General features: G+C 38.8%; 1 protein-coding gene across 1 annotated transcript in view; it reads right to left on the bottom strand.

The window, feature by feature from the left end:
* The window catches only part of LOC134317836 (ERC protein 2), a 278737-nt gene that overhangs the window by 15303 nt on the left and 239553 nt on the right, over positions 1 to 23881 (bottom strand). Inside the window, exons 16-17 of the mRNA XM_062998556.1 lie at positions 21395 to 21556; positions 6835 to 6891 (exon numbers count right to left, since the gene is read on the bottom strand). Of these exons, the coding sequence (XP_062854626.1) occupies positions 6865 to 6891; positions 21395 to 21556 (189 nt within the window). The 3' untranslated portion in view covers positions 6835 to 6864. The remainder of the gene's footprint in view (positions 1 to 6834; positions 6892 to 21394; positions 21557 to 23881) is intronic.

Below are 23881 nucleotides of genomic sequence, written 5' to 3'. Positions count from 1 at the left end.
AGCATAAAGAAATCACACAGTGTCTATTGAAACTGTGCAAACTCTGATTATAAATGAGGGAGCAGTAAAAACATCTTCTTTATTGACCATCAAGCTTCACTCACAAGTATAAAAGATAAATTGGGGTTTCCTGGATGCAAGGAGAACACTACTTGCATAAATTCATACTGCAGGACAAAAAACACAATTACGCAGCAATTTATAGTTTGGATCAGTTCAGCACAAATAATTAATTCAATTAAGTATTTAAAATAAGCAAATGCCTGATTGCCCAAGTCCTCCCTCCCCACTGCCCACATGATTGCGCTATCATACTTATTGAAGAAGGCTGTTTTTTTTTGTCCACTCCTGAGAAGAGGACTATGGAAGAGTATATCCAAGAGGTACTATCTCTTGCCTTCATTCGCCCCTTCACCTTGCCAGCAGGGGCCACATTCTTTTTTGGTGAGGAAGAAAGATGGGTCTTTGCTTTCATGCAAACACATTCCATGAACTACCAGGGTCTCAACACAATCAAAATTGAGGATTGTTGACCCCTACCACCCATTAACTCCATGTGTGAGTCACTGCAACTGGCGTTAGTATTTACCAAACTGGATCTAGGCAGCATTTATAACTTGATCAGAGTTAGGCAGGAGGACAAATAAAATACAGCGTTCATCACACCCCAGGGCACAGGGTGATTCCATTTGGCTTATGAATGGCCCAGCCTTTGCCCAGCAATTTATTAATGAGGTACTGTGCAAGGTTATGTGTTGCTACACATTTGTCTATTAACATGACATACACTCTTCCTTGCAAAAGTGCCCGAAATATGTCTGCGGAGGCATCTCCTGTGCACAGCCCTCCTCATTTCACCCTACAGTTGTGAAATGCTTTTCAAAGGCCAGCAAATTTGTTATTTCATTCTTGGGTTCAGTCAACTTCATTTTATTTATTAACAAACATCCATTCCTGCATTTCAGGCCTGCAAAACATTCCAAAAAAGTCGGGAAGCTAAAGCCTTTATCACTTTGTAATGTTGTTATTCCTTCTCACAACACTTAATAAAACATTTTGGCACAGAGAATAACAAGCAATTTAGTGTTTCAGATGTTATTTTGCCCCATTGTTTCTGCAAACACATCTTAAGGTGTGCAGCAGTACAGGATTTTCATTGTCGCACTTTTCGTTTCAAAATTCTCCACGCATTCTTTCTGGCAGGCCAGTCTGGTACCCATACCCTCCTCTCCTGCAACCTTATCATTGTAATGTGAGCAGCATGTGGTTTTGCATTGTCTCATTAAAAAATATATTAACGTACCTGCAAAAGGTGCATATGTTGCTTTAAAATCTCAACATACTTTTCTGCATTAATGCTGCTGTCACAGAACTGTAAATTACCTTTCCTAAGGGCACTGGCACAACCCCATACCATGACAGACCCTGGCTTTTGGACTTGTTGCTGATAACAGTCTGGATGGTACTTTTTCACATTTGGTCTGGGTCACTTAAATAGATTTGAAATACTGATTTGTCTGACCGCAATACACATTTCCACTGTGAGTCAGAGTCCAGAGAACTCACTTCACCACTGGACATGGTTAATGCTAAGGCTAAGACTTTATACTGTAAGGCTTAACAAAGGTTTGCCAAAATAATCTCTCGCCCATATGGTTTTATCAGGTATTGATGAATGACGGTTCTTTATGCAGTGCTGTCTGAGGGATCGGAGATCACGGGTGTTCAGCTTAAGATTGCACCATTGCCCTTTACACATTGAAATTCATCCAGATTCTTTAAATCATTTAATGACATTTTCCACTGTAGAGGGAGAAATATGCAAATCCCTTCCAATCTGTCTTTGAGGAACATTGTTTTTAAACATTTCTAATAATTATTAAATAAAAGATGAAGTAAGAAGCATGTACAATTCTTTTCAAATCTTTGAAGTTGGTTTGTAATGCCTGGTACAGTGGTAACCTTCAACTGAGAGCTTTGGGCTATTAGTTGAAAGAATTTTGCTTCAACTCCAGGCTCTGCTATGCAGCCACTGTTGGGCCCTTGAGCAAGGCCCTTAACCCTGTTTGCTTCAGGGGCACTGTACAATAGCTGACCCTGCACTCTGTATGTGGAAAATAATTTCATTGTACTGTACACGTATATATGTGTATATTAAACATAAAGACATTCTTTTTCTTCTAAAATTGGTGCTCTGATTTCCCACTCTGCTTTTTACCCAAACACATGAAATAAATCTCTTTGAAAGAAGCGAGAAGATGCTTTTCTGAAGCAGCTTACAATTGTGACTAAATACAGACCAAGGAATTGAAAGTTAAGGGTTTTGCTTAAAAGCACAGAATGGAAACCTGGCAGTGGTTAGGCTTACGTTAGAACCTCCCAATTTCTTATCCAGTACTTTGCCCTATTTACTTTTAGAGTAACAAGTCTCTTTTTATACATTTAAAAAATTATTGACAAGTAGAAATGAAAGAAAAGAGTGGAAGAAATATTTAGGAAAGTTAATTGTTCTTGTTAGTCAAACCACCATTGCTTAGGAGAAAAATCATTGACGCTCCAGAAAAAGTTAATACAACACAAGTAGACCCACACACATACACACACACACACACTCTATGAGGAAACAGGCGGTGAGATGAGTTCTGTTGATAAGAGTAAAATAAGGCCATGCAATACAAATCTCTTGGATTATAAGACTTTCGTGCAGATGAGAGGCAAAGGGTTTCGATTACCTCAAATCCTGTGACTGTGTATTCACTTGTACGCCTGGTGTATGAGTGCACCTTAAACTAATCTTTAATCTGCCTGACTGCAAAGCCTACATTCCGACCACTGGTTTTACTGGAACCACTGTCTTTATTAGCAGCTGGCATTAATTCTGCAGTGACAGGAAATGTTGATACAATCATAATTGGCTGGAGTGTATCTGAAACTCTGCATCTAAACATAGTGTGGTAAAAACTGATCAATGCAATTTACTTGAATAATAGCGACTAGACATAGCACAGGTATACACTAGGTATGGCACATGGTATGCACTAGGTATGGCACATGAACACATTGCTTTTTAAAGTGGAAATCTCTATAAGCAACAACAGCTCATTTTAATTTTATTTTATCTTTATGTTTACTACCACTTTATTCTGGTCAGGGTCACAATAGGTCCAGCTTCCCCAGTATTACTGTGTGCAAGGCAGTAAAACACCCCCGACAAGACGTCCAATCCATCACTGGGCATCAGCTACTCCACGCCATGCCAACCCAATCATGTCTCTATACAGATGCTGGACCAGATGCCAGTGTGATTGCAGCTCAGCAGTGGTAAAGTATGTGGTGGGTTAAACACTTTTGGTAAAAGATGTGAGTGTGTAAATGAATGTATGTATGTATGTATGTATGTATGTATGTATGGATGGATGGATGGATTGATGCATATATGGATGCATGTACTGTATGTATGAATGTATGTATGGATGGATGGATGGATGGATTGATGCATATATGGATGCATGTATGTATGAATGTATGTATGTATGGATGGATTAATGCATGTATGGATGTATAGATGCATGTATGTATGAATTTATTAATGTATGGATGGAAGGATGGATGTATAAATGCATGTATGTATGAATGTATGGATGTATGGATCATGAATAGATGAATGGATGTTTGTATGTATGTATGTATGTATGTAAGTATTTATGGATGGATGTATATATGGATGAATGGATGAAAAGATGGATGTTTGTATGTACAGTGTATCACAAAAGTGAGTACACCCCTCACATTTCTGCAAATATTTCATTATATCTTTTCATGGGACAACACTATAGACATGAAACTTGGATATAACTTAGAGTAGTCAGTGTACAACTTGTATAGCAGTGTAGATTTACTGTCTTCTGAAAATAACTCAACACACAGCCATTAATGTCTAAATGGCTGGCAACATAAGTGAGTACACCCCACAGTGAACATGTCCAAATTGTGCCCAAAGTGTCAATATTTTGTGTGACCACCATTATTATCCAGCACTGCCTTAACCCTCCTGGGCATGGAATTCACCAGAGCTGCACAGGTTGCTACTGGAATCCTCTTCCACTCCTCCATGATGACATCACGGAGCTGGTGGATGTTAGACACCTTGAACTCCTCCACCTTCCACTTGAGGATGCGCCACAGGTGCTCAATTGGGTTTAGTCCATCACCTTTACCTTCAGCTTCCTCAGCAAGGCAGTTGTCATCTTGGAGGTTGTGTTTGGGGTCGTTATCCTGTTGGAAAACTGCCATGAGGCCCAGTTTTCGAAGGGAGGGGATCATGCTCTGTTTCAGAATGTCACAGTACATGTTGGAATTCATGTTTCCCTCAATGAACTGCAGCTCCCCAGTGCCAGCAACACTCATGCAGCCCAAGACCATGATGCTACCACCACCATGCTTGACTGTAGGCAAGATACAGTTGTCTTGGTACTTCTCACCAGGGCGCCGCCACACATGCTGGACACCATCTGAGCCAAACAAGTTTATCTTGGTCTCGTCAGACCACAGGGCATTCCAGTAATCCATGTTCTTGGACTGCTTGTCTTCAGCAAACTGTTTGCGGGCTTTCTTGTGCGTCAGCTTCCTTCTGGGATGACGACCATGTAGACCGAGTTGATGCAGTGTGCGGCGTATGGTCTGAGCACTGACAGGCTGACCTCCCATGTCTTCAACCTCTGCAGCAATGCTGGCAGCACTCATGTGTCTATTTTTTAAAGCCAACCTCGGGATATGACGCCGAACACGTGGACTCAACTCCTTTGGTCGACCCTGGCGAAGCCTGTTCCGAGTGGAACCTGTCCTGGAAAACCGCTGTATGACCTTGGCCACCATGCTGTAGCTCAGTTTCAGGGTGTTAGCAATCTTCTTATAGCCCAGGCCATCTTTGTGGAGAGCAACAATTCTATTTCTCACATCCTCAGAGAGTTCTTTGCCATGAGGTGCCATGTTGAATATCCAGTGGCCAGTATGAGAGAATTGTACCCAAAACACCAAATTTAACAGCCCTGCTCCCCATTTACACCTGGGACCTTGACACATGACACCAGGGAGGGACAATGACACATTTGGGCACAATTTGGACATGTTCACTGTGCGGTGTACTCACTTATGTTGCCAGCTATTTAGACATTAATGGCTGTGTGTTGAGTTATTTTCAGAAGACAGTAAATCTACACTGCTATACAAGCTGTACACTGACTACTCTAAGTTATATCCAAGTTTCATGTCTATAGTGTTGTCCCATGAAAAGATATAATGAAATATTTGCAGAAATGTGAGGGGTGTACTCACTTTTGTGATACACTGTATGTACAGTATGTACAGTATATATGGATGAATGGATGAAGGGGTGTGCTGTTTGGTGGCTGTCAAGTAAATGAAACTCTAGGGCTTGGGCATGTATGAAAGAATGGGAGTGAGTGTAAAGAACAAGGGATGATGATTATTCCTGTGGATTAGGGATTGTTAACCTGCATTGAAAGTGTACATGAATTTTGGTGACTGTCGGGTAAAGAAAACATGTAGGGATAAAAATAAATAGGTGGGTCAAAATAACTTTAAATTTGTGGTGGTGGGCCTGCCCTGAGTTAGTATATTCAAAACTGTGACAATTGGTCGAGCAGAAGTACAGTAGATTTATGCGCCTTCCAAAAAATAAAATAAAATTATGGGATCCTATGGGATAAAAAACAGATAAGAAAGTGGGCATGGCAGGTAAACAAGTGCACATATCCAGAAGCCATATACTATAGAGGCCATGGTGTCACCATGATTTTAGGATAACAATTGGCAATCGCACTAGGCAGTCAATTAAAGTCAAATAACTGTTAAGTATGTGCATTGGAAATCCATGGCTGAGAAGCCAGATAAAAGCCTACAGTCACCATACAGGGATCCACACTGAACTTCACACTGAACAAAATTCTAAATTAAAAAACCATGTATTACAATTTCCATAATCAATAATATATTGGCTTTGGTGTCCCCAACCCTAAACAACACCTGATTTAAAAGACTGTAAATCAGGCCTTATTCCCATTATCTCAACTCAGTAATACATTTAAGGCTGAATATATGCATTCATCTTCAGAGGTTGAAGGGTTAAAGAGAATGAGGCTATACCAATGTTCATAGTTTTGGAATGAGATATTCAATGAGAAAACAAAAGAAATAAAAACAAGAGCAATAAATAAACACAATGAATGAGTAGTTGAGGTGTCCAAATATTTCTGGCAATGCAGTGTATCTGACCAGCACTATGAATGAAAGAATGAAATGACCCTTAATAAACCCAGATTCTGTACTTAATGTGGGTTAACCATAAAAAGAATAATAAGCCCTACCAGACATACAGTAACCCCCCCCCCCCACACACACACACACACACACACACACACACACACACACACACAGACACACAACTATACACAGAATACAGGTAGGCTGGGGCGGTAAACTTCACAGGTGTGGTTATGTGTGGGAAAAGCCTTCTGGTTTTCCTCACTCTGTCATTTTAACAAGCTATAAGTTGTAAAATATTCATGGTCTGGGGAATGAATACATTTTTAAGACCACATGGATTAACAGTAATTCCAGTTTTGGAACACACTCCTGGTTCCACTAAACAAGAACGTTTCTAATCTAAGTACCATTGAGAGTCTTATCTTTCCTTTAACATGATCTTTTTGCTCACCATTAAAGGGTAATTCGGACAAAGCAGTACATGAACAAAAATAATTACAGCTTAATTTACTTAGTGACAATTAACTTAGAATCAGTATTATTACTTACTTTTTAACATGGCAGGAGCTATGGCAACAGTCATGCCCAGATACCTTCTTCATCATCCTATAGTAAAAAAGAAAATGTTGTTAGTATAGCAAATATTATCAGCATGAGTAATGTATAACAGAATACATAGTACAGTTAAAAATCTGAATTTGAAAACCAATAAAAGTTATTAGTTCATCATCCTGCATAGTACAACAATACTAATACATGGCAATACACATTAATATAACTGGGCAATAAGCAGTTTATCCATCATTGCTTTCAAAGATGACTGCTTTGTTAAGCTATTTGTAATGACCTTTGTTCCAGAACTTGCACTCTGCTTCAGTCACATTCAGTTTTATTTTGGCTCAAAGGTAAGTGCTTGTCTTTAAATACAACTCTACAAAACTCTAAAGAATAGCATGCCCTAAGAGCATGAATGAACTCTGGAAAATCTAGCAACCTTAAGTTATAAACTGCATGTGGGTAACTTCTATAATCCAGAATGCATCGAGGCAGGAAGACAGCAGCTGATTATGCACTTACCTTCAGGACTCTGACCTGGGGTGGCTGGAATGAACAGGCTTCCCGAGCCTGCTGAGATGACTCTCTACCCCTAGACCAGTTAATTGCCCTCTACATTTGACTTGACCACCTCCTTAGGACTCGATGCAACCCCAGTAACCCTAATAACCCCTTTACTTGGTGTACTGCAAGGGATACAGTATTTTTTGTTAGCATTAGTAGTAGGTGTAGTTTTCCTATACTCGATAGTCTAGCCTGTTCACAATTTCTGTTTAACATTGTAGTTAGCATCTTTTTGGTGTAGAAAGTAGTTTAGCTTATCATTTATCTATGGTTTTCTTTAGTGGTCAGATTAGTATTATTATAGAAAATAATGACAGTAGGTCTGATTCACTGGATTCACTGATTCACAGGGCAGACACACACACACACACACACACACACACACACCCAGCCACACACAAACTCATTTTTAGTAGCTCCAACTGGCCTGGCTGCATGTCTTTGGACTTGTTGGAGGAAACCGGAGCACCCGGAGGAAACGAAAGAGGACACGCAGAACATGCAAACTCCACGCAGACAGGACCATGACTACCAGGCCGGGTAATTAACCCAGGCTATGTTGGGTGACAGTGCTACCCTCTACACCTCCATGTCGCCCTCTTGCTGTAAGGCTACAATGCTACTCAGTGCAACTTGCAGACAAAAAAAGGACAACCTAGTGGTTTATTTGCAGTAAAGGCTTTTAGGAACAAATACACAGTGCACTGAGTATAGACATTATTCAGCAACTTAGATTGTCTTGGATCTGCACTATCAATTAATAACTTTATTTTGGTAAGAGAATTTGTGTCATTATGGGTTAGCTTTGTTGACAGTGAAATCTGAGTGCTCATTATATAATTCAGCTCAATAAAGAAATCTTACTACCTCATAAAGCATGTTTATTTTTAATACTAGGTGATAGACATGACCAAAAGAACTGGTGGTTGCAGTTGTATGAAATTGTGTGTGTGTGTGTGTGTGTGTGTGTGTGTGTGTGTGTGTGTGTGTGTGTGCGTGCGTGCGTGTAATGACAATGAGTGGATCCATCTGATGGCTTGGCCGAGTTGTGATCCCCAGTTCTTCATCATCATTAATCACCTTGTTCCCTCTTCATCTCTCTCTGTCCTTCTCTCTCCTATTCTTATTCAGAGGAAAACAAACAGGGTAATTAATCATGTTTAGATAAAAGACGCAGATAAGCCGATGAGGATGAGTGTGTTTAAAAGAAAAACAGTCACACCTCAGGAGCTCGGTCCTGACCTTCAATGAACTTCACAACAAAGGTTGCAGGTCAGGGGGTCACATATGGAGATGAGAAGGTAGCCACAGAAAAATTAATGATTTGTGAGGAGTGTGTTAAATAAAGATTATTAAAATCTGGTCCTTAAAAAAACACAGGACTTCTAACTCCTTTAAGATGCTTGTTATGATTATCTTTGGATTGGCCTGGTTTTCATAAAATGAGAAACATTTTTACCTAAACTAACACACACACAACTATACTTGTCATGTCTTTATTGAACACATAAAACAGGTTGACCATTCGGAGTCCAGACTGGAAGTGCTAAAACCTCTTTTAACAGTTGTAGTAATTAGTAGCTGCTAATCAGACTAGAACAACTGTACAGAAGAATTGTAATTGGGTTAAGAGCTGGACTGTCTTAGTCATTCCAAACACAAACCTGCTCCTGATACTGATTTACTTTTGTGTTTCTGATTCACCATTAAGTGTTTATTACCCGCCTAATGTCCACTAACCTGCTGGAGGGTACTAATTAAATATTATTTATGTAGTTCAAGCCTATATAAAGATGGCTCAGTTTCAGATATTCAGTCCATCACAGGGCAGACACACATACACACACATACATACACACACCCATTCACCTATAGGGCAATTCAGTGTCTCCAATTAACCTGACTACATGTTTTTGGACTGTGGGAGGAAACCGGAGCTCCCAGAGGAAACCCACGCAGACACGGGGAGAACATGCAAACTCCACACAGAAATGACCCAAACCGCCCCGGTCTAAAACTAATAAATCATAAATAAGATATTTTAGAGATGCTCGTGTGGCACAGAAGTGTAATACATCCCAGTCTGATCTGTCTCCACACAGAGCTGGTGTGTATGAGGACAGATAGGCCAGTTGGGGATCACCTCCTTGTCACCGCATTAGTGACTTTTTGTCTGGATGAAATGATGATATGAGTTATGGAGGAATACAGAAAGCATAGTGTAATACTTTGTATGTGTTAAGGCTCTCTGCTGCCCAGGTGGCACAGGCCAACGCTGGGAATCTGAACTCTCCGAGTTGGAATCTTAGCTCTACTACAGTTGGCTAGGTACAACTGGAAGACAAAATTGGCCACTAGTCTGCTAGGTGTACTAAAAAGGGGATGGGGTCTTCGACGCTGTGTAGGGACTCTGGCTAGTAGCCTGAGACGGCTGTACAGAAGAGGAAAAACGTGTAGATCAGCGTGTGCCTCTCTGTGCGCTAGACTGGCCTCACGTGCAAATCCACTGAAGTATCATGGTGGTGATCCCCAGCATTTATCATATCTTATTAATTAATTAATTAATTAGATATGACAGCATTTTATGGGGCTATAGGAAATATGTACATATTTATGGTTCCATTTATTGCTTAGACTATCTATTGTCCTACTAGGGCAGTGGTAGCTTCGTAAATAAGGTAAATAAGACTAGTGATTGGAAGGTTGCTGGTTCCACCCTTACCACTGCCAAGTTGCCTCTTTTGGGCCCATGAGCAAGGCACTTAAGTACATGTACTATTCAACAATGTCTGTCATTATACCTTTAATTTTATTTATATTATATCTACATTTAACTAAGAGGGGTACGGTGGCTCGGGGGTAGCACTATTGCCTCATAGCAGGTCTTTTCTGTGTGGAGTTTGTATGTTCTTCCCGTGTCTGTGTGGGTTTCTTCTGGGAGCTCCGGCTTCCTCCCACAGTCCAAAGACATGCAAGTGAGGTAAACAGGAGATACAAAATTTTCAATTTATGTGTATGACATTAAAGACTTCAACTGATGAATCTTAATGAATCAGTAATTACCTGTCCTGTCATAAATGTAACCAAAGTGTGTAAAACATGACATTAAAATCCTAAAATAAATAAATACACATTTAACTTAAGTTTACTGCATAATACATTATTTCTCAGAATAGTAAGAACACCATAGGTTAAGGCACTTATTTAACGTATAGTTTAGTACAGTATGCATTAATTGGTTTGGGATACAGTAGAAACCAGTTCTGGTTTATTTCAAGCACGTCTGAAAGGCGGTAAAATCCAACTCTAAATGGTATAAAATGGCCTATTCAGTTATACTTTAAGAACGTGTTAGATGAAATGAACGTGCAACCAAGTTTAAAATTTCTGTTCTTCTTCTTTCACAATGTTCCTCCACCTCTCTGTTTTACTCTGGCGTCTTTACTTTCTACATACTGTTCATTTAGCTGTACTTTCCCAGCATGTTTGACATGCCACTCAGTCCTCCACTCACTCCATTATGCCCCCATTCCCATCTGTGCTTTTACAGTCTTACTGTAAAACCTGACCTAAGCAGACTTTTACAAGCACGTCTGTTATTCTTCGTACATTTAACAAGATATGCATGTTTTTAACATAGCACACTTTTCTTAGCTGAATTCCTTCACAATAAGTGAGAGACAAAGGGATGTGCTAGACTGCTGGAGGATCTATAAAGCTTGTCTCCATAAAAACACAGCAGAGCATCATTTAGTGAAGAAATATTTATGCATGTTAATAACATTGAATATGAAACCTTATACATAGAGTACGTCCCGACAAAGTGCTGTTGGAGCTGCCTGGGGTTTTTATTGGGGCTATGTAAACTATATAAAGCAGACTCAGGAATATAAGCACTAAATGCTACTCAGGATGACAGTGGGTGGTATGTCAAACAGTTATAAGTAAGCTCTGTGATAATAAGTCATATCTGACTTCTTTTAAATAACTTAATACATCAGTTTATTATTATTATTATTTTATTTTTCAACCTTAACATCTAAATCTGTGGTTATACGTGTGTGCTGTGTGACTACACACTGTGTACATGCAGCTGTTGTGTGCAGAATAGTGTTGGATATTGACTGTGTATTGAGAATCAATACTGGATTCAAAAGGACTCTTCTGAATCAAAAACTCACTGTTGTTAATAATCAACATGAGAATGATACACTGATAGCTAAAGACTGTATAAAATCAATTGTGTAAACTAAATGACATGCTTCCAGCTTTGCGGCAACAGTTAAAGGAAGCTCCCTACTTGTTCTAGCATGACTGTGCCTTTGTGCACAAAGCAGGGTCCATAAAGACACTGTTTGGCGAAGTATGATGTCATGATGCTGCATGCATTGTTGTGACATAGCTGTGGTTTCACACTTGACCCACAAGCTGGTAAAGGCTAAATGTTTGCCAGCGGTACAAAAGCTCTGTTCTGTAAGAAAGTGTGTTAACTTACTCTATAATAAAAAGTATCTGGTCCTAGTTCTAAATTTTAGATTTTTTAGCCACATGTAACTCCCTTACAACTTCCTTACAACACTTAAATAAGAAAAAAAATTGTCACAACTATTTACCATGAAGATATCGACTTCACTCCTTATCATTACGTTCAAGTGTTTCAGCTACATCAGTTACTAAATAGTGTATAAAATCAACAAAGCAGGGTCCAGTTAAAAGCTTAGACCTAACTTCATGAAGACCTTTGGAAACATCAATAGTGAGCTAGGATTTCTCATCCAACATTAGTGCCTGACCTTACAAATCCTCTTCTGGCTATGAAGGCATAAAGTGTATCACAAAAGTGAGTACACCCCTCACATTTCTGCAAATATTTCATTATATCTTTTCATGGGACAACACTATAGACATGAAACTTGGATATAACTTAGAGTAGTCAGTGTACAGCTTGTATAGCAGTGTAGATTTACTGTCTTCTGAAAATAACTCAACACACAGCCATTAAAGTCTAAATAGCTGGCAACATAAGTGAGTACACCCCACAGTGAACATGTCCAAATTGTGCCCAAATGTGTCGTTGTCCGTCCCTGGTGTCATGTGTCTAGGTCCCAGGTGTAAATGGGGAGCAGGGCTGTTAAATTTGGTGTTTTGGGTACAATTCTCTCATACTGGCCACTGGATAGTCAACATGGCACCTCATGGCAAAGAACTCTCTGAGGATGTGAGAAATAGAATTGTTGCTCTCCACAAAGATGGCCTGGGCTATAAGAAGATTGCTAACACCCTGAAACTGAGCTACAGCATGGTGGCCAAGGTCATACAGCGGTTTTCCAGGACAGGTTCCACTCAGAACAGGCTTCGCCAGAGTCGACCAAAGAAGTTGAGTCCACGTGTTCGGCGTCATATCCAGAGGTTGGCTTTAAAAAATAGACACATGAGTGCTGCCAGCATTGCTGCAGAGGTTGAAGACGTGGGAGGTCAGCCTGTCAGTGCTCAGACCATACGCCGCACACTGCATCAACTCGGTCTGCATGGTCGTCATCCCAGAAGGAAGCTGACGCACAAGAAAGCCCGCAAACAGTTTGCTGAAAACAAGCAGTCCAAGAACATGGATTACTGGAATGCCCTGTGGTCTGACGAGACCAAGATAAACTTGTTTGGCTCAGATGGTGTCCAGCATGTGTGGCGGCGCCCTGGTGAGAAGTACCAAGACAACTGTATCTTGGCTACAGTCAAGCATGGTGGTGGTAGCATCATGGTCTTGGGCTGCATGAGTGTTGCTGGCACTGGGGAGCTGCAGTTCATTGAGGAAAACATGAATTCCAACATGTACTGTGACATTCTGAAGCAGAGCATGATCCCCTCCCTTCGAAAACTGGGTTTCCCAACAGGATAACGACCCCCGAGATAACACAACCTCCAAGATGACAACTGCCTTGCTGAGGAAGCTGAAGGTAAAGGTGATGGACTAAACCCAATTGAGCACCTGTGGCGCATCCTCAAGTGGAAGGTGGAGGAGTTCAAGGTGTCTAACATCCACCAGCTCCGTGATGTCATCATGGAGGAGTGGAAGAGGATTCCAGTAGCAACCTGTGCAGCTCTGGTGAATTCCATGCCCAGGAGGGTTAAGGCAGTGCTGGATAATAATGGTGGTCACACAAAATATTGACACTTTGGGCACAATTTGGACATGTTCACTGTGGGGTGTACTCACTTATGTTGCCAGCCATTTAGACATTAATGGCTGTGTGTTGAGTTATTTTCAGAAGACAGTAAATCTACACTGCTATACAAGTTGTACACTGACTACTCTAAGTTATATCCAAGTTTTATTTCTATAGTGTTGTCCCATGAAAAGATATAATAAAATATTTGCAGAAATGTGAGGGGTGTACTCACTTTTGTGATACACTGTATATTCCCAAAGACACAGACAGAAACCTTAAGGTAAGGGATCTTAGAAGAGTGGAGGCTGTTATATCTGATGGAGGGGGGCATATTAATGTCTGTGATTGTAAAATAAACAAGTTATGTTAAGTTTTAAGTTAAGTTTTTGTACACATTTTAAATTTACACACATAACGCCTTTTTGACTTTGTATTTAGCTATTTGCAGCAATGCGATTTTTTTTTACCAACTGCTCTAGATAAACCACCTCTAAATTAGTGATTTGCCCCCATTGGGTTATTAACATTAGCCATACCAGCAGAGTAAACTATTTTGAAATCATAGGTTTGAATTTACTGGTGCCCTCTTCTTGGGCTCAGGGTTTCCGGTATAAGCTTTTGTGCTTTATGGCTGGCTTGCTCCACCCATGTTTTTGACTTGCATCTGGTAATAACACAGTACAGAATTTTTTTTAGTTTTCACATTTTTGATATGTATTAAAATATTCAGGGTTTCTTTGATACCACATTAGTATATGTGAGATGATCCAGAGACTAGCTCGTGCTCAAAAATGTGTGAGATTCTGCAAATTAGCTTAAAATCTAAGTGGGCAGGGCTATATGTTATATGTAGGAGATATGGACCTTAAACTTTGATGCTACTCTACTGCGCTACCATCAGACCAATCAGGCTGAGCTTAAGTGTCTGAGTAGCATTAGGGTTTTAGAATCTTTGGTGCTTGTTTTATAGCTACTGAAATAAATAAGTGACATTAAAAAGCAACAACACTGTATGCTGGTTTGAGTTAGTTTGAAGGAGATATTTTATCTGTGTGTGGGCTGTAGATACTCTGGCAGTGATACTCAGAGGGGCTCACTGACAGCCATAAATCTCACTGTTATTGCTGTATTAGGACTGATGGGGGAAGAGAGTGAGAAAGAGAAAGAAAGAGAAAGCATTGCACAAGAGGGAAAATGAGTCTGTAATTAATCTGGCACTTGATATGATTACGAGCTGTCAGGTGCAGTGTCTGGAACATAGCCTTCACACACCTATCAGAACTGTACACACATATACACTCTACCCACACACTGATGATTATGGCCACGATGACAGCTAGCTTTCTCACCGCCAAAACATTTGTTTGTCCTAAAGGGATCTGGAAATTACGCACATAAAGTCTGTTTAGAAGTGCTTGTGTGTGTGTGTGTGTGTGTGTGTGTGTGTGTGTATTTGGGTCTATGTGTGTATGTTGATATACACAGAAATGTCTTCACGGTTGCTGAATATAAACATATTTGAATAAAACAAATGATCATTGTGAAAAGGTGGGATTTCAACACAGGGTGGGATTTCCAAAATCAATCATCTTTTATATAACAGCATTTTGCAGAATTGTAATATTAACCCTCTATTGGATGATTTTTTTTTTGTTGTTGCAAAAAAATATATTTCTCACAGTAAACACAATGTTTTTGCAGTCTGGAAGTAGGGTTTGCTATGATTTTTTTTTCTGTCTAATGTGGAACAGGTGAAAAAAAAGTGTTGCATATATGCAACATTATGCAGTTACGGTCAAGATACCATGTTGCACATATGCAACAATTCACAGTAATGCGTCCTCTAAATTCTTTAAATGTAGTTTTATTTTACCACAGAAGTAAAACACAAGTAACAGCTTCAGAAACACAAGTAACAACTTCAAAAACTTCTGCCAGCATGTCAGGTCATATAAAACATCAGATCTACAGAATGTTGCTATAGTTTTATTTTGTATGATATTCCATGAAACAATGTCTATCTTTATTCAGACACAGGTATTTCTCACACTTTATGCAAGCAACAAAAGAATACCCTTTACAGCTGCCTTGCTTGAATTCTAGCAAAGACATTGACTTGTTTCTATTCGGATTTTGCTGTTCTTTGCGCCTCATTAGAAACCATGCATTTACAATGCAGACATCCAACAAATGAGTGAAAATTCTATAGTACCATTTCTTGCTTCTTGGGTGAATCCTATACAGACCAAGAATTGAACCAAGCAGATCCAATCCACCCATATGCTTGTTATATAAAACAACAATTTTGGGGCATTTCACGTGTTTCTCTTGTTTCTTCTTCCTGCACCACCTTCTTACTCTCCCTACAGATTCTGATCCAACCATTGTTGACAACAGTGTGACGGCCCTATTGTCGAACCATCTCACATGTATGAATGGTCGATCTTGACTCTTTCTTGAACTTGAGCAGTGTCCTGAGCTTTAGAAAGAGCCTGTCTGTAGTCTGTAGGCTCTGCTGTTATTGTCCATAACTTCATAAAATAATCTGCCTCCCACTATTGTCTGTAAGTTGCGGGACGGATCGCAATCAGTCAAAATATTGCCTAAATGTTGAAAATTAATGTATATGGTTGCTTTGACGAAGCATGCATAATGTAGCATATATGCAAAAAATGCATTCGACATTGAATTACCGGAACATGCATGATGTTGCAGATATGATACACAAATATTCTTGACTAACAAAGACACAAAACTCATCCAATAACTGTGTAACATAAGTACAGATGTTCCAGTAGTGGCTGCTGGTCTTTCAAAGAGGGGAAGCTCATTGTCGGCTTACATCATAAAATTTGTCAATTTATTTATACATAAATTCTGCCCTAAGTTCCTTTTCAAGAAAATGTGCAACAGTACATTTTCTTTGTCACAGAACTTCCAGCTAACTTTGTCATACCAGAAGAGCTGAAAAGACCTGTTACCTTCCCTACTTTTTGCACCAAATCAATCTTAGGTGTTGATCTGCCCTGCTGTTTAATTCTAACTTTCTCCTCGTAAGGAAGACTATCAAATGGCTTTGCCAAAATCAGGTCGACAATATTAGCATTGTCTGCCATCGTGTGCACCTTGCTAGCTGGCTAGTTCACGCCGACGTAGCCAACAGTATGAATGAATGATTGAACGAACTAACGAAACTATATTAAACTCGAACAAGGAAATGTTGAAATTATGTTAAACTGAAACAAATACTATGAGTGTTTTATTTACACAATGAACAATGGAAATGGTCAAGTAATTTCACCAAGCAAATACCAAGAAATGGGTTGCAGTTTGTCTTTCGACTTCACTCGCAAAATCCGCAATGGGACTGAAGCTCCCAGTGATTAAGTGACGGTGTAGATCTCAAAATAGCTGTCAATCAAAACGGGATTCAGCCTTTCAACTGATCCTCCAATCCCGCCCACAGCTCCATTCACCCCCAGAGACGCTCAGCGTCTGGGGGCGGGACAAAATCGTGGCATTTATCCAGTGACCGGCGAGTTTCGAAGCAATGAAAAAAAAACGTTCCATGCAGTCCCGTTGAAGTGAATAGATGCTCAGCTTCTACGGGCAAATGCATTGATGCGGCAGGAATGTATGAGAAGTTAACAAAATCGAGTCAGTCGTCCTGAGTCGGCCTTTCCGAGAAAGTCTAAAATGCTTATCGTTAAAAAAATAATAATAATAATGTGACTTAATGTATTAAAAGAACGACATAGAAACACTATACCTCTCTTAATTATTACTGCTTATTTGTTCTATCCACTAATTAAGAAGCATAAGAAGACAATAAAGAAGTAAAGGTAAAGTGCAGGTTTTAACTCTTTTTAATTGTATTTCAGTGTTTTTTATTTTTATAATTGTGTTATTTTCAGTGTATTTTCATTGTTTTACATTAGCCTAAAATATATGCAGTTCCACGGGACCATGGAACGCATTAACAGGTTTCCCATACATCCTTATGGGAAAAATACCTTAAAACTCAATGTCTTTGAGCTTTGGGGCCAGTGATAGCTCAGTGGTTAAGGTACTGGACTAGTAAACAGAAGGTTGCCGGTTCAAGCCCCACCACCACCAAGTTGCCACTGTTGGGTCCCTGAGCAAGGCCCTTAACCCTCAATTGCTCATCGTGTTCAGCTCATTGTGTAAGTCGCTTTGGATAAAAGTGTCTGCTAAATGCTGAAAATGTAAATGTAATGTCTTTTAAACTCAGCGCCACTCCCAGAACCGACTGATGTTGAGTTTCAAGGTACGATTGTACTACATAACTAACTATAAAAAAAACTATATAATTTTTTTTTGTTACTTCAGTTAAAATTGTGTTGATGTAATTTTTTGGTTTATATGAAACAACTGATTGATTCATGTAAATTCCCCAGAAACGTTTAAACACTAAAAGGTTTAAACACTAAAATCTCTACTTTTTAAGCACAACAGCTACTTTGTCTTTTATTTTGTTAATTTTTTTTTCCATCACTAATTGATTGGGATAGTGGTAGCCTAGTGAGTAGGGCTTTGGGCTATCAGCTGAAAGATTGAGAGTTTGAATGTCAGCTCTGCCATTCAGCCACTGTTGGGCCCTTGAGCAAGGCCCTTAACTCACTCTGCTCCAGGGGCTCTGTACAATGGCTGACCCTGCACTCTGACCCCAGCTTTCAAACAAGCTGAGATACGCGAAGAAAGAATTTTATTGTACTGCACACCTGTATATCTATATCTGACAAATAAAAACGTTCTATTCTATTCTATAATTAAATATAATGATCTAAAAGTTATTACTGATATAATATATATTGTTAGTATAACATCACAGTTTGCTCATATCTGTTCACACTAAAGAGTGTGATTCTGCAACCCATTAATTGAACTAAACAATGATTACATGTAAAAGAATAAAACTTTAAATTTTTTCAAAACACATATTTATGTTTCTCTATTTGTTATTTATATATATTATTGTCTATTGTTTGGTGCTTGTGTGGCGCAGCGGTAAATTATGATAACCGACTACAGCTGGGATCCAGGGTTCCCAGGATTAGGAGGTTGGGAGACGTAGTTTATTATTAAAATAAATAAACTACTCTTGCATTTAACGGCAATGTAGTTGCATTTGCATACAGTAAAGCTTTAGGTTAAAATAATAAAAAGTAAAGCATTACACTGTTAATATATGTATAAACTTGCTATATAGTGTGTATCATAAAGATTGCGCTACAATAAAATATATTCACAAGTTTGAACTGGTGTGGTAAGTTGGTGATTTTTGGCATCAGCATGAATATGTTTGGATTATTATGAGAAATCAAATATTGTACATGATAAAATAAGATCTCTAGTAAAAAATTGTATTGCAAACATGTTTAACACAAAATAGTAATGTAATTTTGGTTTTCTCTATAACAATTCTTTATAAAATTCATACTACTTAATTAATTCTGCATTTGTTTAAATGATGTTTTTTTAAACATATTTATAAAATCATGGCAAAAATTGTACTTAAGCACTCAGGTGGCACAGCGGTCTATTATGCCAGGTTTTAATCTCAGTGGTGCTATTGGCAGGCTGGATGTCTACACAGGGGGCAAAGCCATGCAATGGATTGGTATTAAATCCTGCCTTGTGCCCCGGTGAAACCAGACCCACTGCAACCCTGACCAGGATGAAGTGGCTGATGCATATGAAATTAATTTAAAATGCTACATGACTACTTTTGATAGCATGCCATACCTTATGCTATACATCAAACATAATATACAAGTACTGTAGGCATACCAGGCACTGCTATATTTTGAGCTGTTTTGCTCTTTGCAGAAGTAGATGTATAAAGTGCCCTCTGTAAGGTGTAAAGTGGTATGAAAAATACAGTATAAACAAATGTTCAACACCCATATAAGTCTTGTAAGTGTTATTCAGTGTTGAGTAACTGTTAGTCAGTAATTAAACACACTCAGGCTGGATTCATGCCTGTTTATGAGTTAATCTAGTACCTTACCATAACTAATGCACTCTCCTTTATGTTTCGATAGGAACACAATTCCATGATCTACAGAAATGCTATATAAGCTAAAAAAATAAGGAAGTTAGAGTGAAAAGAAAAAAAATCTCTTCCCTTGTGGGAAAAAATAAATAAGGGTAAGTTGCGATGAAAAGCTCTCCGGTGTTGCATATTATGCTAGCCCACCACTGCTAAAATCTAGGTTTGAATCTCAGCGGTGCTGTCAACAGCCAGAAGTCTACACGGACATGATTGGCTATGTCTGAGGGGGGTAAGACTGAGGCCCTGTGATGGATGGGTGCTTTCCGATAAAGCCAAACCCACTGCGCCACAGAACAGAATAAAGAAGTTGATGAAAATAAAATAAAAATGTAATGAATATAGCATTTTGGATAACAAGAGTCTCATTCAGTCTGGGAAAAATCAATGGCGGTACAGTGGACCCTTGACTTATGAATTGTATTGTTCCGAAGGGCTGTTCTCAATTCAAAATGTTTGTTAGTTAAACCTATTTTTCCAATAAGAAATAATGTAAATAGAATTAATCCATGCCAGACCTCCCAAACCACCACCTTACCTAACATTTCTTAAATGTTTTTTTTTTTTTATAAATACAAGTATATTTTCCCTTAAATCTTAAATTTACTGTAATAATAAACGATAATAAACAATACACAGTAGTACTGTACTGTACATAAAATACACACATCACATTTCAGTACAGTACATGTGCTGTACCATACACCATAATAAATGTATGCTTTCTCTGCACCTTCTTTGGGGCCATTTTGATATTTAATTTGACGAAATATAAAGAAAACACTGGAAAAACACTGTCCGCTGTCCAAATGTTCCAAATGAGAGAGAGACGGTCGGAGTCAACTTGTTTGTGATGTGTTTCGTTCGTGTGTGAATTCGGTTCATAATCCGAAATTTGTTTGTACGTTAAGTTGAAAAGAAAAAACGCTCGTAACCCAAAATGTTTGTATGGTAAACGGTTAAATGTTTTGACACGATGCTTTTTGTAAAGTACCTTCTATAAGATTGGGATTTTAGAGTGCCCTAGTCAAAGTTCTGCCTTAAACCCAAAAGGGAACTAAAAGGAATAGTTCACATCCAGTTTTGCAAAAAAGACTGAGCTAAAATCACTCAAAAACCCAAACAATCTATATTGTTAAATTATATATTGTTTATTTGATAATTTGTGCTAAAGTTGGGGCAAACAATTCCAAAGCTCCAGGAGGAATAGCTTCTTCCCAAGGGCAGTATGATCGTTTGATATGTTTGGTTCGTAAAAAAAGATTACATTATGTAAAATATTAGTTTAAAGTGGGTAAAATACATTTTCATGCTTATTTTGTGTGTAACTTAAGCTAAGTCCTCTACAAGTATTACTGTTGTGATATCAGTAGCACCCACATGGTAGGAATTTACAGAAAGTACTCATAATCGAACAATTACGAACAACTTCCTCTCTCATTCCTTTGGTCATTTATGGGCAAATTCTCCTGCCTGTGAAAGAATTCTATGCAGATCTAATCTAAAGCACACTTTCATAGAAAATTGCACAGTAATACCAGAGTAATGGCTAGGCAACAGCGATTGGAGTCAGTTACTGGAACTGGGTCACTATTTGGTGCCAGATTGGGAGAGTTCAAATGTAGTCTCACACAGGCTAAAAAATGTCTAAAAATGAAACCTACAGTATACTGCACATGATCTGTATCGCATGAGGCCCAAGGCCCAGGATACAGAGGAGCTTTAACACAATCAGATCAGTAGAGTGGCTTACCTGTTCTAGCTGGGGTTGATGATTACTGTGAGAGGGTGGTCCTCTGGGTGGTGCTCGGTAATGACCGTGACCTGGGTGGCCATGCTGAGAATGGGGTGGATGGTGTGGATAACGTTGCCCATCTTCATAATTCTCAGCAAGAAGCTTCATCCTGCTTTGCGTCTGTAAATTAAACAGTGTCAGATTTTAGTCTTGCAGAGTTGCACATAGCCACACCAATAGCTACATTATATGCTTCCATTTTTGGGGCAACAGTGTTGGACCCTTTCCTGTTCCAGTGTGATTTGAACTAAGTTTGAAGTTGAGTAACTCCAGTGGCCTGAATGCAGACTTGATCTCAACCCTATTAAACATGTATGGGATGAAATGGAATATCAATTGCAAGCCAAGCCTTCTATCCAATTTTATTTTCTGACCTCTGAATTGGCCTTCTTTTATAAATGCTTTTCCCCCTTCTTTCCCCAATATAGTTGTATCCAATTACCTGATCGCATTTCATCTCTACTGCTGCAGACCTCCCACCCTGACTGAGGAGGACCCTAACTGAGGAGGACCCTAACTAATACACACCCCATCCGACACGTGCAGTAGCCAACCACTTCTTTTCACCTGCACTAGGTGGGTTTACATGGAGATCAGTATCACATGTGAAAAGTCAAGCACCAAACTCCATTATCACCCGTCTCTGTGTAAGCACCATCGACCAGCCAGCAGAGGTCGTAATTGCAGCAGTAATTTGAAATCCCTCCTGCCCTCCCTGTCCTGGACAAGCCAGTTATGTTTGTGTAAGCGCCGGCCGACCGATAGCAGAGCTGAGATTCTAAATTGCAGGTTTAAAATGTCAGCACTGGTGGGCTAGCGTGTTTTATCGCTGTGACACCCGAGCACCCCACCTAAATTCATCTTTAATCTGAATGGCCAGTTTCTACAGACACACTTCAAATATGTGAAGGCTGTTATGGCTAAAAAACAGGGGCCAACTTTAAAGTTGATGAGCAGGAGTTCCAATAAATATAGGATAATTATACATAGCCCTGACTTTAAAAAAGTATGTGAACTCTTGTATTTTTATATTTGTAAAAACAATACGTGTGCATAATAAATGAAAGTCATTTTTCCCATCATTGATTGTGAATGATTTAAATGACAAAGAAACATGTTTTAATAAATACAATTTTGGTTAGTGCAATGTGCCAGAGGGCTTTAGCAGGTGATAAAAGCTGATCTTACAATCAACAACATCAGGAACAGTTGTTACACAATCAACTGCATGCCAGTGAAATATGTTCTAAAATTGCATTTGGCATCTTTTCATGAAAGCACATGCTCTACAGGCCAAAACTTTGGAACAAGCAAATATAACTACTGCAATACCTTCCAAAATGTGTACTCCTGGCTTAAATAATCAGAAATAAAAATAAAGGTGACTCTAAAAATTAAAAATTAATATAATAATAATAATAATAACAATAGTAATAATAATGTGGTTTGCACTATACAGATTTATACATTGTCTAAATTAATGCCCCAATTAGAGCTAACAGAAAGTGTCTACAAGTGTCTAAATAACATGTTCTGTTCTAATGACACTTGAGAAAAGTGTTAATTATATGTCAAAAGTTATCATTTAAAGAGAAAACCTCACACCAAAAGACTAATTAGCATTAGTCTAACTAATTTGTTTACACTTTAGCCACTTTATTAAAACAACACTTGCTCATTCATGTAAATATCTAATCAGGCAGCAGCAACAAAGCATGAAACCATAAAGAGCATAATTCCATAACGCCAACTTGCTTTGTGTCAACAGTTCAGGTTGTTAGTGATGGTGGTGTAATGGTGTGGGAAAGGTTTTCTTGGCACGCATTTCACCCCTTCCTATCAATCAAGCATTGTTCGAATGCCAAAATCTATCTGAGTATCGTTACTGATTGTGTGCATTCCTTTATAACCACAATATACCATCATAGAGAACTGTAATGGCTTTCAGCAAATATTAACCTAATGGAGATATTTGGGATGTGGTATACTGGGAAAATCACAGCTTAAATGTGCAGCTGACAAATCTGCTGTAATTACGTCATGCAGTTTTTGTCAACATAGATTAAAATCTGTAAAAGAAAGTTTCCAACACCTTGTGTGATCCATGCCACAAAGAATTAAGGCTTTTCTGAGACCTAAAGGGGAACCACCAATTATTTTTATGGTTTTCATCTGTATGTCACATGAGGCTTATAAAATAATCACTGAATTTATGTTTCAGATAAGTGTCCCTTATAAAGTGCTTGGTGAGTGTACAGTGCCCTTCACAAAATTTTTCATGCACCTCCTATGAAGTACAAGTACCACAGTGCTGAAAAGCCCGAGAAAAGTTTAAACATACTGTACATGCAAGTAATGAAAGTAAACACACACACACACACACACACACATATATATATATACAGTATATATATATATATATATATATACAGTATATCACAAAAG

This window comes from Trichomycterus rosablanca, chromosome 7, assembly GCF_030014385.1.
Source record: "Trichomycterus rosablanca isolate fTriRos1 chromosome 7, fTriRos1.hap1, whole genome shotgun sequence".
In the NCBI taxonomy this organism is placed as follows: Eukaryota; Metazoa; Chordata; class Actinopteri; order Siluriformes; family Trichomycteridae; genus Trichomycterus; species Trichomycterus rosablanca.
This window is presented reverse-complemented; position numbering and strand designations above follow the sequence as displayed.